Raw genomic sequence first — 18,477 nt, 5'->3', positions numbered from 1 at the left:
TGAAGATGTCACTCAGCTGCTTGGAACCTCCTGGGGTTCCCCAGTTGTGCTCAGGATAAAGACACATTTTCAGGGTTCCCAGCAGTCTGCATGAGTCACCACTGCTTACCTCTCAGCCTCATTTGCAGTAACCCCTCCAGGTTCTGTGCTCCAGCCAGACGGATTGACTTCCTTCTGGCAGTCAGCATACTTGCTCTATACTCTGTCCTTTTTCTTCCGTCTGAAATATTTCCCTATCTCTGTTGTTCCTTCCTGGACCCCCCAATCTTTCTAATGCCCACTCACCCTTCATATCTCAGGCATCTCCTCTGGGGCACTTTTACTGAACCTTCGTGTGCAGACAAGCAGCTGCTCCTTTTGCACAGACTCTGACGCCAAACCCTGTGGGTTTGACTCTCAGCCCTGCTTTTTACTGGTCATGTCATCTCAGATGTATTACTTAACCTCGCAGTGCCTCCATTTCCTCATCTGGAAAAATGGAGAAATTATTATATGTGCCTCATGGGGTTTTTATGAGGATTAAATGAGTTAATCTGTGTAAAGCACTTAATGGACTTAATGGACTACCTGGCCCATATTAAATACCATAACACTGCTAATTTTTGGTTTTGACTTTTAACTTGCTGGTTTTGACTTAGCTCTTCCCCCCTACTGCATTAACTGTGAGGACAGAAACCATGCCTGTCTCCTTAAGGCCTTGCACAGGTTCTGGACTATATTAGACACTAAAATGTTTGTGGAATGAATGAGAAGAGACCTCTAAGGCATTGCTTCTGAGACCTGACTGCGTACAGGAACCACCTGGAATCTTGTTAAAATGTAGATTCTAATTAGGTAGGTCTGGAGTGAGACCTGAGATTCTGCATTTCTTTTTTATTTATGTTTATTTTTATTTTTTGAGATAGGGTCTTGCTCTGTAGCTCAGGCTGGAGAGCAGTGGTGTAATCAAGGCCCACTGCAGACTTGACTTCCCAGGCTTAAGTGATCTTCTCCCCTCAGCCTCCTAATCCTGAGTAGCTGGGATTAGAGGCGTGTGTCGCCACGTCCAGCTAATTTTTGTATTTTTTTGTAGAGACGGGGTTTCGCCATGTTACCAAGGCTGGTCTCAAACTCCTGGGCTCAACTGATCCTCCTGCTTTGTCCTCCAAAAGTGTCGGGATTACAGGCGTGAGCCACGGCACCCTGCCGAGATTCTACATTTCTAACAAGTTGTCATGCTCCTGCAAGGCTCTCACGAGCCACTGACTGTTGTCTTCCTTTATTTTAGGGCTGTCGTATAGAAGACAGATGTTCTGAGCCCAGAGCAATAGAGAATGAGGGCTAGTGGATCAAAGTGCCCAGAGGTAGAATTTGAGGCTTAAGGAACTTAATTCTGACTGTTAGTGCTGAGCAGTTACTCCAAGAAGAGGCCTGCTTCAAATTACTGAGTTTCCCCCGAGTCAGACAGGGCTGACCATCTGTCAGGGATTTTGCAGAGGGAATTTCTGCTCTGGGACAGAGGTTAGATGAATGATTCCATTTGACTGTGTGTGTTTTCCCACCGAAGGACCCAGCTGTTCTTTCTGTTTTTGCTTCCTGTGGAAGCCCTATGGTTGGGAGCATTGGGTCAATAAACAGCTGGGGAGAGCACAGATACACTGGAGACAAGAAGCTCTCTGGAAACTGAATGGGTTCAATCTAATTGGTAGAGAACATTAGTGGAAAGATGGCATTATTGAATATTTGAAAACATGAACAAACAGAAAAAAACCATAGCTTTCTAAGTCAAGGTCCTGCCGAATCTGGTAATGAGTGGGTAGGATGTCCTGGGAAGACACTAGGTGGTTTGGAGCACAGGCTCTGGAGTCAGACATGGGTTCAAGTCCCTGCCCTGCTCTTCCTAGTTATGTGACCATGGACAAGCCATTGAACCTGTCTATGCCTGAGTTTCCCCACCTGGCTGCCATGATGAATAACACCGTGGAGCTGACAGGCTTGTGTGAGGATGAGTCGGTGCGTGTGTAACACAGCAGATACCTGCAATACAGCCTCAGCACTCAGTGAAGGGTGGCTGTTGTGACTGAATTTGCAATTAGCAGCTTTCGGGACATCTCTTAGGAAGATCAGACACGGCCTTTGCCATCTTGTAAAACATCGTTAAGTCTGTTTTAAAAACTCAGTCCGTGGCGTATACAAAGGAATCCATAGCCAGGCAGACTTTAGCCTTCCTGAATTTTTTATATTTTATTGAGTGGACCTGGTAACCAGCTATGACAGAGCTTGGGGCTATTAGAAAAGAAGCCATCACGTCTTTTCTCTCCTCACACAAGCCTTGATCAGAGCCTCAGTTACTGACGGGTCATTTGCTCGAGATGGTAATCCTGCCTTCTGTATAGAATTACAAGCCTAGCCAGAGAGGAAGTTGTGTTTATCTTACCCCAAACAGCAGGCATTCCGGTGACTCTTGACGGACAGGAGGAAGATATTGCCAATCTGCTCTTTCCCAAAAGCTGCCCTTCCCTGCCCCCCACATGCTCCTTGCATGTTTAGAGAGGTTTCTGCCAGCCAGCCTGCCAAGTGGCATTCTCTCCCGGGCTTTGAGGGCAGTTGCATTTGCAGAAGGGATGTCCAGAGGCTACTTCTTTTTCTCTTTTAACAGATTTAGGGGATACAAGTGCAGTTTTGTTACTTGGATGTATTGTGTAGTGGTGAACTTTGGTCTTTTAGTGTACCCATGGCCCTGGTAGTGAACATTGTACCCAATGGGTAATTTTTCAACCCGTACCACCCCTACACCTTTTGGAATCGCCAGTGTCTATTATTGCCCTCTATATGTCCATGTGTACCCATTGTTTAGCTCCCCCAGCAGCAGCTACTTCCATATTATTGACCAAGGTGGAGGCCTCTCTCCCCAAGGTGAGAGGTCAGCCTGGCTCTTATAGAAGGCAAAAATTGTGCTTATTCTCATTGGCACTGGCTTGGGAGAGATAAGTGGAGAGGGGCAATAGATGTGAAGGAAAGAATACATCTCTTCAAAGAACCCACCTGTTTTCCTTTCCAAAACAATAACTGGAGGTCAGTGTAGAAAAACTCCAACTTGAGCAGTTGCAGTAATTGAGAAAATAAGTTGGGCAATTATTCCTCTAACTAAGATTTAAAAGTTCCTTTCTTCGTCTGGTATTTTTCCGGGTACATTTGAGTTCCAATTTGGGTGCTTCTGAAATGTCTGGATGTTTTGTGCTGCTAAAATTATATGTGTCTAAAAATGTTATCAGTGATGACACTTATATATAAGCTCGCTTGGACTTATGCTAGCAAATTTCTGTGACTAAGGTCCTCTCCTCCCCCCATAACCATTCCCAGAAACGTGGCATTTGAGGTAAAGGTAGGAAATAGAATAACCCAACTTAGGTTTAGCAATCAAGTGGAGGACTATCACTTGAGAACTTTGCTTCGCTCTTGTCGACAAAGAATACTGGGGTTTTGTTGCCATAGTTTCAGTGAAAAATTTGACCTTAGCTACAATAACATACAGTTAGAAAGAACCAGCTAATCGGTTTTCTAAAATTAGTGTTCTCTAGTACATAAACCAGTAGGAACAGAGTATTTAATTAAATATTATACAAGGATATAAAAGCCCAAGGGAATGCGGTCCCTTGATCTGGGCCGGGGGGAGGGAGGAAACCCACAGTGCTCCTTTACTGGTCTCTTGCAAGCTACAAGAACTTTACTTCTTTTAAAAATGTTAGTATTGATTTTATTTTCAGATCTGTCAGGAATGAATTTATACAGCTTGCTGAGAGAGCAAAATAAAACATTCAGCATTATTTCTAGTTGTCCCCTGCAGGGTACAAACTAACAAGGCAAGGTGCGAAAATGATGTTGGGCCAGGATTCTGATAAGGACACTTGTTGGTGATCTTCTAGATGGCTTGATGTGAAGGAAAGTTATTTATTTATTTATTTATTTATTTATTTATTTATTTATTCGTTCATTCATTTATTTATTTTGAGATGGAGTCTCGCTCTGTTGCCCAGGCTGGAGTGCAGTGGCACTATCTTGGCTCACTGCAAACTCCGCCTCCCAGGTTCACGCCATTCTCCTGCCTCAGCCTCCCAAGTAGCTGGGACTACAGACGCCCACCACCAAGCCCGGCTAATTATTTTTTTGGATTTTTAGTAGAGATGGGGTTTCACCGTGTTAGCCAGGATGGTCTCGATCTCCTGACCTTGTGATCTGCCCGCCTCGGCCTCCCAAAGTGCTGAGATTACAGGTGTGAGCCACTGCGCCCAGCCAGGAAAGTTATTTTCTCTCCAAAATTTGGGCATTTTAAAGCAACTAATTTCTAGACTCTTGTTCCTTTGAATGCCTAATGTGTGATTAAGCGGGGCCAGCATCTCCTTGTTCTGAGTACCGCTATATCTGCCTCCCCCAACTCCACAGGCCGTAAGCAATAATCTGTGTGAAGATTATGTAAAATCTGACATCTCTTTTCATCTGCTTATTAAAAGCCCCAGCAGCAACTCCTCTTTCTGACAGTGGCCGGAAATGTCATCAATATTGTGTGAACTTAGAAAGCTGTGGTACCACTTGTGGAATGAAGTGGCTTCCAGATTTTGTAATTTCAGGACCAAGAGGTTTCTTGTCCTTCGATGACACTCTTCTCTGATTTTATTATCACCTGCCCTGGAGGGTGTAGAGGTGCAATTGAGTCGAATTGTTTGCCAGGTTTATCACCAATTGGAAACATTGCTCTGGGTTTTCTTGAACTTCTATTGTTGTATCTCCTTGTCAATTACATATTGATACAGTTTCTTAATTTCAGTTTTATGATTTGAGCTTTTTAATTGGACTTTAAGATAACTATTTAATAGAATTGGAAGGGTGAGGTATATTTAAGGGAGTATAAATGTTTTTGTTTGACGTTTTTACAATTTTGCATGTTTCTGTAGTGGCATCTCAACTGTTGCAATGGAAAATATGTCCTTGGCAAGACTTTTAGAAACACAGCCCCAAAGGTCATTGGATTGTGCAAGCTTCTTGACTATTTACAAGGTCACCTACCTGAAGGAATAGAAATGCTCCCTGCCCTTAAGGAATTTGCAATTTTATGAGGAGAGATGAGTGAGAACTACTTTGTGGATTATTCTTCGAGAATGTTGAATCCCAGACAAGCTTCTAGTCCCCTGGTGTTCATTGTTTTTAATCTATGCGATCAGATAACTGTGGCCGAATAATTTGAATTCATGTTAATAATAGCTTACGAAAAATGCAGTACAAGAGCTTGCTGGAAAAGTGACAGCATGCATTTTAAATTACTTCTAGTTGACCTGGCTTTCATTACCCAAATATCCACAGGCCCTTCCATGAATATGGATAATTGAGTTGATATTTAGCAAATACCATTAAAGAGGTTAGATGTGTCAAGTTGGTTGTTGGAATGGTGAACTAGTCAGGACTCTTGATTTTGGATGATAGCTTAAACTAACCTAAACAGAAAGGGGATTTTTTGGGAGGTCAAACAATCCCAGTTGAATAGCTGAACTGCATGAAGGACAGGAGTGCAGCAGGAGCTCAGGAAAACACAGATTCAGGCATTTGAGTGCTGTCAGCAGCCTACATCCATATCTTGTGTCTTCTTTCTGTGCGTCTTTTACTTTGGTTTCTTGTCCTTCCTCTTCTGGTTTTGGTATCAAGGTTATACCACACTGAAAACGAGTTGTAGAGTGTTTCCTTTTTTTATTCTCTAGGGGAGTTTGTGTAATATTGGAATTATCTGTTCCTTGACAGTTTGGTAGAACACGTGAGTAAAGTCATCCCAGCCATCTGTTTTCTTTATGTCAAAATTAACTACTGATTCACATTCCTTATGTCTTTTAAGGGCTATTTCTTCCTGGGTAAATAGTGTAAGGTCTGTTCGTCTAGAAATTTACCCATGTCATCTAAGTTTTCAAATCTGTAGTCTCCTTTTATTATTTTGTTCCTGGATCGACTGGTTTTGTCCTTGTGGTAGGCTGAAGAATGGCCCCTGAATGTCTTCATTCTAGTATATGTTACCTGTGAATATGTAACCTCATATGGTATAGGGACTTCACAGATGTGATTAAGGCTCTTGAGATGGGGAAAGTGTCCTGGATTTCCAGGTGTGCCTGATCACAAGGGTCCTTATAGGAGAGAAGCAGGAGGATTTGAGTTAATAGGAGATGCGAGGATAGAAACAATAGATTGGAGTGATGGAGCCATGAGCCAAGGAATGCAGGAAACTGGAAAAGTCAAGAAAATGGATTATCTCCTGAAGTCTCCAGAGGAATGCGGCCCTGCCGATACCTTGATTTTAGACTTCTTACCTCCATGACTTTGAGAGAGTAGATTTGTGTTGCTTTGAGCCACTACGTTTTTGGTTATTTGTTATAGCATCGGTAATAATACAGTAATAATTGTCCTAATATTGTTTATTTGTGCATTCTTTTTTTTCTTGAATGAGCACTGATCCATGTTTTTTCTGTCTTATTACTCTTCAAAGAAACAAATTTTGGCTTTATTAATTCTTTCTACGGTAGGTTAGTTTTGAAGTTCATTAATGTTTGCCTTTGTTTTTATTATTTTCTTCTTTCTCTTTCTTTAGATTTATTTTGTTCTTCTTTTATTCTTTTAAATTAGATAATCAATTTACAAATACGACTTCTCAAATTGTAATGTTAAGCATCTTAACCTACAAATTCCCTTCAAGTATTGCCTTAAACAAATTTACAAGGAAAAAAACAACCCCATTAAAAAGTGGGCAAAGGACATGAACAGACACTTCTCAAAAGAAGACCTTTATGTGGCCAAGAAGCATGAAAGAAAGCTCAACATCATTGATCATTAGAGAAATGCAAATCAAAACCACAATGAGATACTATCTCACGCCAGTCAGAATGGTAATTATTAAAAAGTCAGGAACAACAGATGCTGGTGAGGTTGTAGAGAAATAGGAATGTTTTTACACTGTTGATGGGAATGTAAATTAGTTCAATCATCATGGAAGACAGTGTGATGATTCCTCAAAGACCTGGAATCAGAAATACCATTCGACCCAGCAATCCCATTCCTGGGTTTAAACCCAAGGGAATATAAATCATTCTGTTCTAAAGATGCATGCACATGTATGTTCATTGCAGCACTATTCACAATAGCAAAGACATAGAATCAACCCAGATGCCCATCAGTGATAGACTGGATAAAGAAAATTTGGTACATATATACCATGGAATCCTATGCAGCTATAAAAAGGAAAAAGATCATGTCCTTTGCAGAGACATGGATGGAGCAAACTAATGCAGGAACAGAAAACCAAATATTGCATGTTCTCACTTATAAGTGGGAGCTGAACAATGAGAACACATGGACACAGGGAGGGGAACAACACACACTGGGGCCTTTTGGTGGAGGAAGGAAGAGCATCAGAATAAATAGCTAATACATGCGGGGCTTAATACCTAGCTAATAGGTTGATAGGAGCAGCAAACCACCATGGCACATATTTACCTATGTAACAAACCTGTACATCCTGCACATGTATCCCAGAACTTAAAATTTTAAAAAATGTTTACGTATGCATATGAAATAATTATAAACATCGACTTTAAAAAAATTGCCTTAGTTTCATCCTACACATTTTGACATGCAGTATTTTTCTTATTGAGTTGTAATTATTTTCTTATGTCTGTCATTTTTTATACCTATGAGTTATTTAGAAGTATTTTTTTTTTTTTTTTTTTGAGACGGAGTCTGGCTCTGTAGCCCAGGCTAGAGTGCAGTGGCCGGATCTCAGCTCACTGCAGCTCCGCCTCCTGGGTTCACGCCATTCTCCGGCCTCAGCCTCCCGAGTAGCTGGGACTACAGGCGCCCGCCACCTCGCCCGGCTAGTTTTTTGTATTTCTTAGTAGAGACGGGGTTTCACCGTGTTAGCCAGGATGGTCTCGATTTCCTGACCTCGTGATCCACCCGTCTCGGCCTCCCAAAGTGCTGGGATTACAGGCTTGAGCCACCGCGCCCGGCCTATTTAGAAGTATTTTTATAGCTCTGATTTTAAGGGATGTTTCTAGTTCTCTTTTTTGAAAAAATGTTTTACAACTTAGTTGTGTGTTGGTCAGATAATATCTTTGTTTTATCAGTCCTTTACAACTTGAGAGGCTTGCTTTGTGGCCTAGCATGTTATCAAATTTTATGCATCTTCTACTGTGCTTGAAAGAATATATGTATATTTCTAATCTTAGGTACAGTGTGCTATATATGAGTTTGTTAGGTTTTTTATCTCCTTGATCTATCCAGTGTTGAAAGACATTTGTTAAAAATTTCTTTCTTTTTTTTGGAGGGGGGCTTATGGAACTATTCCTGATTATAGTGGTGGTTGCATGAATTTATGTATATATTAAAACTCATAGAACTGTATACGGTGCTATGGTTTGAATGTCCTCTCCCAAAACTGAGGTTGGAACTTGGTCTCCAATGTGGCAGTGCTGAGAGGTGGGGCCTTTAAGAGGTAATTCATTCATGGACTAATGGATTTAATGGGTTAATGGATTAATGAGTTACCATGGAAAGAGAACTGATGGCTTTATAAGAAGAGGAAGAGGGACATTAGCATGCTCAGCTCCATAGTCATGGGATACCCTGTGCTGCCTAGGGACTCTTTAGAGAGTTCTCGCCAGCAAGAAGGCTGTCACCAGATGTGGCCTCTGGGCTTGGATCTTCTTACCTTCTATAACTTAAGAAATAAATTTCTTTTCCTTACAAATTACCCAGTTTTAGGTATTCCGTTATAAGCAATGGAAAGTGACTAAGATGCCAAAAAAAAAAGGGGGGGGGTAAGGAAAATTACTTACAGTGAATTTTACTGTAAGTAAATCAGTTAAAAGGGTTACAGAATTTCTCACTATGACAGGTGTGCAATTTTGCATTGTAGTTTTTAAGTTTTTAAAAAACATTTTTTCGTTTACCTCACCCTCAGTTTTTTCTTTATGTATTATGAGGTTATATTAGTAAATGCTTAGACTTATACAGTTATTATCACTTTCTGGTGAAGTAAATGTTTATCATTATGTAGGAAACATTTTTCTCTCTAATAATGTTTTACGTCTTGTAGTCTGTTTTGTCTGATATTAATATACCCACACCAGAATTGTTTTAGTTAGTATTTGTTTAGTATACGTTTTATTTACTTTTAAATTCTGTCATTATATTTTAGAGATGTATCTCATAAACTGTACATAACTAGAGAACTACTCTCTCTGACCATCTTTGTCTGTTACCTATTAATTGGAATATTTAGTCCATTTACATTTGTTGTAATGTATATTTATGATTTTAATTTGTGGGGTTTTTAAAATCTTTTTTCCCCCTTCTTTAAGTTTCATTGAAGGCTTATGTGTGTGTGTGTGTGTGTGTGTGTGTGTCTGAGACAGGGTCTCACTGTGTCACACAGGCTGGAGTTTAGTGGCGTGATCTTGGCTCACTGTAACCTCCACCTCCTGAGTTCAAGTGGTTCTCCCCCTGAGAAGCTGGGATTACAGGCATGCCACCACGCCTAGCTAATTTTTATGTTTTTAGTAGAGACAGGGTTTCAACATATTGCCCAGTCTGGTCTTGAACTCCTGGGCTCAAGCTATCCACCTGCCTTAGGCTCCCAAATTACTGGGATTACAGACGTGAGCCACCACACCTGGCTGTGTTTCATTGAAGGTTTTTTTCATTGTTGTTCTCCATTCTATTATTTCCCCTTTACTGATTTGGAGGTTATACTTTATATGTATTTTTTTAATAGAAGTTACTTCAGATATTTTAACGTGCATATTTAACCCTAAAGTTAATAACTATCATTATTCTCTCCTACAATACTAGGACATTATAGAATATTTAAACTCCTATCATCCTCTCTCAGTCTATGCTCTTGTTCATGATGTTAGTGCTTTGTTTTATGTTAAAACTTGCATATTAGATATGATTTTGTTTTATAGTGTCATAAGAAAAATTGACTTATGTATTAGTATTTACTACACCTATCTTGGATAATTTTTTTTCTGCCTCAAGCACATTCTTAGAATTTGGAGAGTCTGTTAGTGGTAAATTCTATTTTGTTTGAAAATATTCAGTTTTAATTCTCTGAAAGTTTTACTTTTATTTTCAGGTGACAGTTTTGCTTGGTTTAAAATTGTAGACTGATGGGTACTTTCTGTCAGCATCATTGTTTTTTTGCCTTTCATTGTTGTTGAAAGCAACTGGCAGAGCCTTTGCTCAGTACTTTTTTCCCCCTCTGGTTACTTTAGGGTAATCTCTGCCTTTGATTTTCTGTAGTTTTACTAGTATGAATATAGGTGTCAGTTTCTTTTTGTTTATCCTGCATGATATTTATTAGGTTCCTAGATTTGAGGTTGTTTTTTGTTAGCAGTTACAGAGAATTCTGAGCTGTTATCCATTCAAATACCCCCTTGTTTTTTTGTTGTTTTTTTTTTTTTTTTTTTTTTTTTTGGGATGGAGTCTCCCTCTGTTGCCAGGCTGGAGTGCAGTGGTGAGATCTCGGCTCGCTGCAACCTCCACCTCCCAGGTTCAAGTGGTTCTCCTGCCTCAGCCTCCCAAGTAGCTGGGACTGCCTGCACGCGCCACCACGCCCAGCTAATTTTTGTATTTTTAGTAGAGACGGGGTTTCACCATGTTGGCCAGGATGGTCTCAATCTCTTGACCTCATGATACCCGTGCCTCGACCTCCCAAAGTGCTGGGATTACAGGCGTGAGCCACTGCGCCTGGCGCTTTAGGCTACTTTTTAATCTTGTCATCTTTTTCATCTTTGCTCCATAGGCGGGACTCTAGGTAATTTCTTCTCATCTATCTTTGTTTACTATTTCTGTTCTATTATAATCTGCTCTTTATTCTTTGAGAGTTTAATTTTAATTATATTTTTCCATTTCTAAACGTTCTATTTGGGACTTCTGAAAACGTTTGGTCATTCTCATTGCTCTATATTTTCAAGCTTCTATTTTACTTCCTGTTACCAAAAAAGCATACTTTAAATATATTCTATCTCTAAAAATTACAGTAGGTGCTATCTCTACAGATCTTATTCTATTTTCTACATTGGCTGTTTCTAAAAATGGTATCTTATTTCCCTGTGTGTTTTGTGATTTTGACTATCAGCTTGTGTTTTTTTGGCATTTCATCTGTGGGAATTGTTTGAGGCCTGGGTTAAAGTTATGTTTCCTTTTGCCAGTTGCCAGAGATGCTGCCAACTCAAGACTATTTAAATCAAATTCTTTGCCTGAAAATTTTAAAATTTTGTTTTAGGTATTTTCTGCTTAAATTTTGTGGATTTCCTATACCTGTCAATTAGGGTGACAAACGGGTATGAGGGTAATTTGTTTATCTTGACTTTGGCTCTAGATATAACTCTCCCAGTAGTTCACAAACAAGTTACCTTACCTTCCTATTTTAAGAGTTGGTTGGTTTGTTGTTCACCATTGCATTGAAGCTGTAGCTTCTTGTGTGTTGCCGGAGGGCGGGGGGTGGTGGTGGTCTGAGCTTTATGCAGTGGTCTCTTAGGGGGGTAGTGGTGGTCTGAGCTTTATGCAGTGGTCTCTTAGAAAACTTTTGATCTTGAGTAGGTGCAGAGCTTTATCCCCTCTACTTGGCACTAGTATCATAATGGAAGGTTAAGGTTACTAGGTTCTACAGATATTCTCAGAGTTCTGGCTTTAGAAATGACATACCTTCCAGGGGTCTTGTTTCCACTTCATTACTAGCTTCTCTGGATTCCCTTCTAGCTAACTACTTCAGTATGGGATTTCAAATGTTTTCTAATATTTTGTCCAGCTTTTTCTGTGTTTTAATTGAGAAGTTTGTTCTGGATATTTTGGCTGTCGTACTGTAAGAAATGCATCCTTGCTTCCTGCTTCTTGTTTGTCTCACTGTCATTTTCTGTGTGATTGAAAACATGGCTACCCATAGCTCTTAAAATGTATAATTTTGCAGTTATAGTCATTGGAGAGAGACTGATCTCTGTTTGAACATTTAAACAAGTGGCTGGGTGTGGTGGCTCACACCTATAGTTTCACCTACTTGGGAGGTTTAGGTGGGAGGATTGCTTGACCCCAGGAGGTCAAGGCTGCAGTGAGCTGTGATTACATCACTGCACTGCAGCCTGGGCGACAGAGCAAGAGCCTGTCTCAAAAAAAAAAAAAAAGGAAAAAAGAAAAAGGAAAAAAGAAAACAGCAATTCTAGGTAAGGAACTTTGTGGTTGAGTTTGGGTCAGATTTGCTCCTCTGGGTCAATCTGCTTAGTCTGGGGACTTGGATTACCTGTGTTAACGTGGAAGCTCCCAAGAAAATCGTTTGGGCTAGACTCAGTTTCCAAAAACAACAACAGCAACAACAAAAACAAAACAAAACAAAACAGGTAATAAATGTACAGTCCAGGTATCCACTGTGATGGTAATCAAGGGATAAAGAATGATACTTGTTCAAGTGATTCTCTTGTCTCAGCCTCCTGGGTAGCTGAGGCTATAGGCATGTGCCACCACGCCTGGCTAATTTTTGTATTTTTAGTAGAGATGGGGTTTCACCATGTTGGCCAGGTTACTCTTGAGCTCCTGACTGCAAGTGATCTGCCCACCTCGGCCTCCCAGAGTGCTGGGGTTACAGGCTTAAGCCACCACACATGGCCATATTTAAGTCTGTTAGGAATGATTTTTGACTGCAAGTAAGAGAGAAAATCCACCTAATAGTGGCTTAAAACATAAGGGCATTTGTTGTTTCCTTAGAAATCTAGAGATAGGCAATATCTTGTATAGTGAAAGTCTCACAATCCTGTCTTTTTGCTCCACATCCTTAGTGTATGGGCTTCCCACCCACCCCGCCCCGCCGCCCCCACCATGTTCTTGTTACCTTATGGTTACAAAATAGCTGCAGTGGCTCCAGGCATCCTGTTTGCTTTCATGGTAAGGAATAAGGGGTGGGGACAACACAGTGAGCTCTCCTTTCATTCCTGTCCCTTTTTTTAAGGCAACAAAACTTATCTTCATGCTTCTAGCAGTCTACTTTTATTTCATTAGTCAAAATTGGGTTTAATGCTTATTCCTAGCTGCAGAGAGTTGAGGGGAAGTGAGGTTTTGTCTTTTCAGGTTTTATATTAGGAAGCAGCCAGGGCACTGTGTGTTGGAAATTGTTTGGGTGACAACAAGGTTTCTATACGGTGGTTTATTGATTGCACATTGAGGGATCCAGGTGATTCTCCTTCTGTCTAGTTTTTAGTGTCTTGGCGATTGAAGAATATAAGCTTTTGTCGACAGTACAGGTAATGTAACTATCCATAGGAGCAAGTAGCTCTTATTATAGTTAAAGTTACCCATGAAAAAACCATCTCAAATGGATGCAAGCAACCATATGTATTCACCTGATGCCAGTATTCACCATTAATAGTACGAGTATTAGTGACAGCAGAGGCTTTAAGGAGTAATAGCCACTTCATTTGTTTTATTGGCTTGCATCTGAGAAGTACCTAAGCTAATAGTTTCTGCTTTTTGTTAGTGATGTCTTAGTTTGGTTAGATAAGTGGGGCTAGGTAAAGAAAAAAGCATTTTATACACATGACCAAGTTTGGGAGGGATCCTCTCATTTTGGACTGACATTGCCAACTTCACAAAGGGAAATGAGTAGTCCAAGATTTTCTCTTTATCTGTCATCCCTTTTAAGTGATGGTGTTGGCAGAGGGTCATTCTCTTAGCTTGCCCATAGGTTTGCTTTCATTGCAACAACAACTTTTTATTTTTTAGACAGTGTCTCACTCTTTTGCCCAGACTGGAGTGCATGCGGTGGTGCAATCACAGCCTGCAGCCTTGACCTCTCAGGCTCAAGCCTTGACCACTTCAGCCCCCAAGTAGCTGGGACTATAGGCGTGTGACACCATGCCTGGCTAATTTTGCTTATTTTTGGTATAGATGGAGTCTCCCTGTGTTGCCCAAGCTGGTCTCGAACTCCTGGTCTCTAGCAATCCTTCCACCTCAGCCTCCCAAAGTGCTGGGATTACAGGTGTGAGCCACTATGCTTAGCCTGGAACTTCTTATGAATCAAAAGCTCCCTGGTAGAATCAAGAACAGTTTGGTTAATTTCACCCTCGAATAGATGAGAGAAAAGTCCAAAATGAGTTAGTTGATCTATTTCCACTTTAATACTTCGTTTCCTTTTCATCCTAATGGAGGAAGTAGTTTTTCCCAGAAAGCAGTGTGCAAACCTTCCTGTTCTTATTTCTATACTTGTATATGGAGGCTGCTTATGGTATATTAAAGAATTTGGACTGGGTACGGTGACTCATGCCTGTAATTCCAGCACTTTGGGAGGCCAAGATGTGAGAATCACTTGAGCCCAGGAGTTTGAGACTAGTCTGGGCAACATGGTGAGACCGCATCTCTACAGAAAATGAAATAATTAGCTGGGCTTGGTGGCGCATGCCTTTGGTTCCAGCTACTGAGGAACCACACAATTTTGTGAAGTTGGTGAATTATACCCATTTTCCAGCCAAAAGAGGATGACCTCCTAGGTTATGAAACTTGCCCAAACTAAAAATTCTAGCCAGAGGTAGAGCCAAGACTTGGAGCTAAGAGTTCCTGAATCTTTCCTCCTCTCCAGGAGCTCTTGCCTCAGACAGAGCTCCTGCACCATTTGCTCTATCTGGCGTTCCGCTGACCAGTCAGTAGCAAATGCGTGCTCCGCCTTCAGCCACAGAAGTCTGCAAGCAGTAGTGTCCTTTGTGTTGTTTCCTCTTAAAACGTCATCTACTTAAAAAGGTTGTGAATCTGTCTTAAGGGTAGACAAATAATTTAATAGCAGAGGTGTAGGGTGGTGATTAGAATTCAGTGATATAAACCAAGCACTGGGCCAACTCTGGCTTTTTTTTTTTTTTTTTAATCCTTTTGAATGATCTTGTGCTGCATTCTGATGAAATCTTGACAGACCACCCTGGAGGAAGTGCTGTGTGAAGAAGTGTGGGCTCATAAGATAGGACCAGGGAAGAGAGGGGCCAATGAAGGCTGACTTTGAGTGTTTGGAAAACAACCCTGGTGTAGGAGCTATAGGACTTGAGTCCCAGTCTTTGGTTTGTCCCTGACTAGCAGTGTGACCTCCAGCAACGCTCTTGACCTGTCTGGGCCTTTGCTTCTTCATCTGTGGTGTGAACTGTTGGACTAGAAAGTGAAACACAGCAAAACTTTTATTGAGTATCTACTCCATTCAAGCCTAGGCATGATTTATATAGTACAGTTGTAGTTACAGTCTCTTTACTCACTCAGATCCCCTCGTGTCCCTGATAAATTTTAATTTCTCTTTTAGAAAAGATTAGACCTGACATTTTATTTTTATTCTTGCATCTTAGTTTTTTTTTTTTTTTTTTTTTTGAGACAGAGTCTCTCTCTGTCACCTAGGCTGGAGTGCAGTGGCACGACATTGGCTCACTGCAAGCTCTGCTTCCCGGGTTCACGCCATTCTCCTGCCTCAGCCCCCTGAGTAGCTGGGACTACAGGCGCCCGCCACCATGCCCGGCTAATTTTTTGTATTTTTTTTAGTAGAGACGGGGTTTCACCGTGTTGGCCAGGATGGTCTCGATCTCCTGACCTCGTGATTCACCCGCCTTGGCCTCCCAAAATGCTGAGATTACAGGCGTGAGCCACCACGCCTGGCTGCATCTTAGTTTTAAGAAGCACATAGATTTCCCACTCACATTTACTCATATGAATAAATAACATGCATTTATGAAAGCCACTTAGCAAAGAAATTACGACTTTTTTCTAAACTCACCATTAATGGAAAGCTGTAATATAAGCAATGAAAAGACCGTTCTTCATGTGTGTCTTGTATTACTGCTCCTGGGCCTCCTACTTCCATTTCCCTCTAGATAACATGGATTTGTCTCTCTTAATTGTTTTCCAGGCCTCTATGGCTTCAAAGGACTTTAGCATATAGGGTGATAGAGTGGCATGGTGACGATATCAAAGACTTTGTAATGTAACTTGGGTTCAAATACTAGCTTTACCATTTATTACACGTTAATGCCTTTGGAACTCAGTTACTTAACCTGTAAAATAATATCCACATCAAGAAAGATCATCTATTAGGAGTCTTGTAGGCACATAAATGGTTAATTGCCAACCCCCTTCCTATCCAGTTACACTGGGAGTTTCAGTATTTACCCAGTCCAAGGAGTTCAACCTAAAACACCAAAAACACCAAAACACCCTTGCCCTTCCCTCCTTAGGACTTAGTAGGTGATAGGTGGAATCTCAAACAGGACACCAGCCTGTTTCTTTGTGAGGAGGCCTTAGAGTATCATTCAGATTATTTTATTTCACTCTGTTAAATTCAAGTTATTTCTGTATACACTTATGAAGCATAGCTACAGGATTGGCTCAGCATAAGTACTGGCCTGTGAGTAAACCATTCTACTTATTTCTCATGTTGAATTTAATAATCAGACCCTCTCTTATTTGTCAGCACTTTGTCAGAGCTATGTAGGGTGAGGGAGTCTTTCCCCAGCTCAGCCCAGGTTTGTTTTTAGTACTGGATAAAGTTAATAAGGCTTTATCTGACTGTAAGTGGAAAGACATGGCCAAGATTAAATTGCAATTGAGTTAAAACTGGTGGAATTGGATTTGGTTAATTGATTGTGTACTATGTCTCAGTCAGCATTCGTCTTCAGTTTTTCACCTTTGGGCTGCAGTAAAACGCCAAGTTTGGGTTGGTTACACATTTGGATTTCCTTTTCCACAATATTTTCTAGCAACATCATCCAAGAACTTGTAAAGTGAAAAGGGGTGTGCATATGTGTGAAACTAGGATATTCTTGTCTTTTTAGTAAATACTCATTCCTTTATTTCTCATTTCTCTAATGGCATGTAACTTTAATTTGGTCTATTTAGCAACTGTTTAATTTCTCTCATGCAGAAAACAAATTTCAGCACCTTTTCCTGAAGCCCGTATGCCTCCTTATGAAATGTACAGGTAGTGATGAATGAACTCTTTGTCCTGTTTATTGGAGTTGTGCCAGTGACCCTTTCCATTGGTCACCTCAGCTTGTTCAAGGTGACATGAAAGGCATTTTATTTGGAGTGATGTCTCAGTCAAGTCAGGAGTTCCATTTGGGTGCTAAATTTGAGGGCTAGTAGCTAAATCAAAAAGCCACTAGCCCTCAAATTTAATCTGAAATAACTAATGACCTTCTAATCTAAAGTAACTTCTTAGAACCCCACATTCTCTGTAAGTCAGAGAAACAAGTTTCCAGTAAGGGTTTGCATTAGGCACTTGTTCCAATTCTCACCTAGACTGTTAACTCTATTAAGAAAATCTGGGTTGTTAATTCTCCCTTCTCAGTAAAAACTGACTTCTTGAAATGGAAGGCCGATGTGTGTTCCCATGTTACCAAGGAGTCACTTTTCGGGAGGGGAGGACTTGCTTTTCTTCTTGGTCACAGAGTGGAAACAACACCAGGGCACTCTTGGTTGTCAAGTTAGCAGAAAAGAACTTAAGCCTTCTCAATTTGTTAATTTTTAGGAATTATTAGTTAACATGAAAATTGTAGTATGTAAATGTTTACAAAGAAACTTCTAAATATTAATTTGCCCTATAGTATATAGTTTAAATAAATATGATGCTTTTCTTTTTAAAAATAGGCAAATGCACTGACTAAATACCAATACTAAATGGTATTTAGTAATCATCCTTTGCATTTTGTCACAGAATGTTTAAAATTGACATTGCACATAATTTAGATACTTACCAGGGCTGTGTAAGCAGAGGGGCCTGAAGTTATTTTTCTGTGGCAAAAAATAAAAAATAGGAAAGAACTTCTAAGCTTCTAAAATCCTGACAGCTTCATTGTAAATGAAGCATTAAAGTGCTGTGTTCGTCTCTCACAAATGTCAGCCCTTGAATTTGGAGGGCCCCAGCCTCCCTCCCTTCGCCCCTCTGTCCCTTCCTCCCTTCTTCCCGTCTTCCCTTCCTTCCTTCTTCCCTTCCTCCCTTCCTCCCTTCCCCTTTTCTTTCTTTTTTTTTTTTTGAAACCTGGAACGTTTTGGTGTCTCTAACCAGATGAATTTTTCCCAAGTGGTCTAGGTGCTGTCTTCCGTCTGAAAAGTGGGGCTGCTGTCCTCTTCTGGGGAATGGAACCAAAGTCTTGGAGTCTTCATCTTGGGTTTTCATCGGTAGCCTCCGGCCCTAGACCTATAACTTGGAATGCTGAGAAGTAAGAAATTGTCAGAATTAACTGTCACTTTCTTTCTCTTGGCCATTTGTCTGTATATTCTCCCATGGAGGTGATTCTGACTCAGGAAATGCCCCCACATTGCCTGAGCCTTTCGAGGGCGGAAATGGGAGAAAAGAAAAGGATATGGATACGTCTACCAACTGAAAAGCCAAGGGTGATTGGTTCTTCCCTGCCCCAAAAAACAAGAGAAGATTTTCTTCTTGAGAGAACCCTTCAA

At 40.7% G+C, this 18,477-nt stretch overlaps 1 protein-coding gene across 13 annotated transcripts in view; it reads left to right on the top strand.

Annotated features, from left to right (window-relative positions):
* The window catches only part of ITPR1 (inositol 1,4,5-trisphosphate receptor type 1), a 354,333-nt gene that overhangs the window by 38,001 nt on the left and 297,855 nt on the right, over nt 1-18,477 (top strand). Inside the window, exon 1 of one of the 13 annotated variants that reach the window (XM_031662601.1) lies at nt 18,102-18,239. The exons of the other annotated variants lie outside the window; for them this stretch is intronic. Within the exon in view, the coding sequence (XP_031518461.1) occupies nt 18,230-18,239 (10 nt within the window). The 5' untranslated portion in view covers nt 18,102-18,229. Of the gene's footprint in view, nt 1-18,101; nt 18,240-18,477 lie in introns of those variants that run through there. 13 annotated transcript variants of the gene reach the window in all.

Source organism: Papio anubis, chromosome 2, assembly GCF_008728515.1.
Source record: "Papio anubis isolate 15944 chromosome 2, Panubis1.0, whole genome shotgun sequence".
NCBI lineage: Eukaryota > Metazoa > Chordata > Mammalia > Primates > Cercopithecidae > Papio > Papio anubis.
The sequence above is the reverse complement of the archived record's forward strand: the minus strand, read 5'-3'. Positions and strand labels throughout refer to the sequence as shown.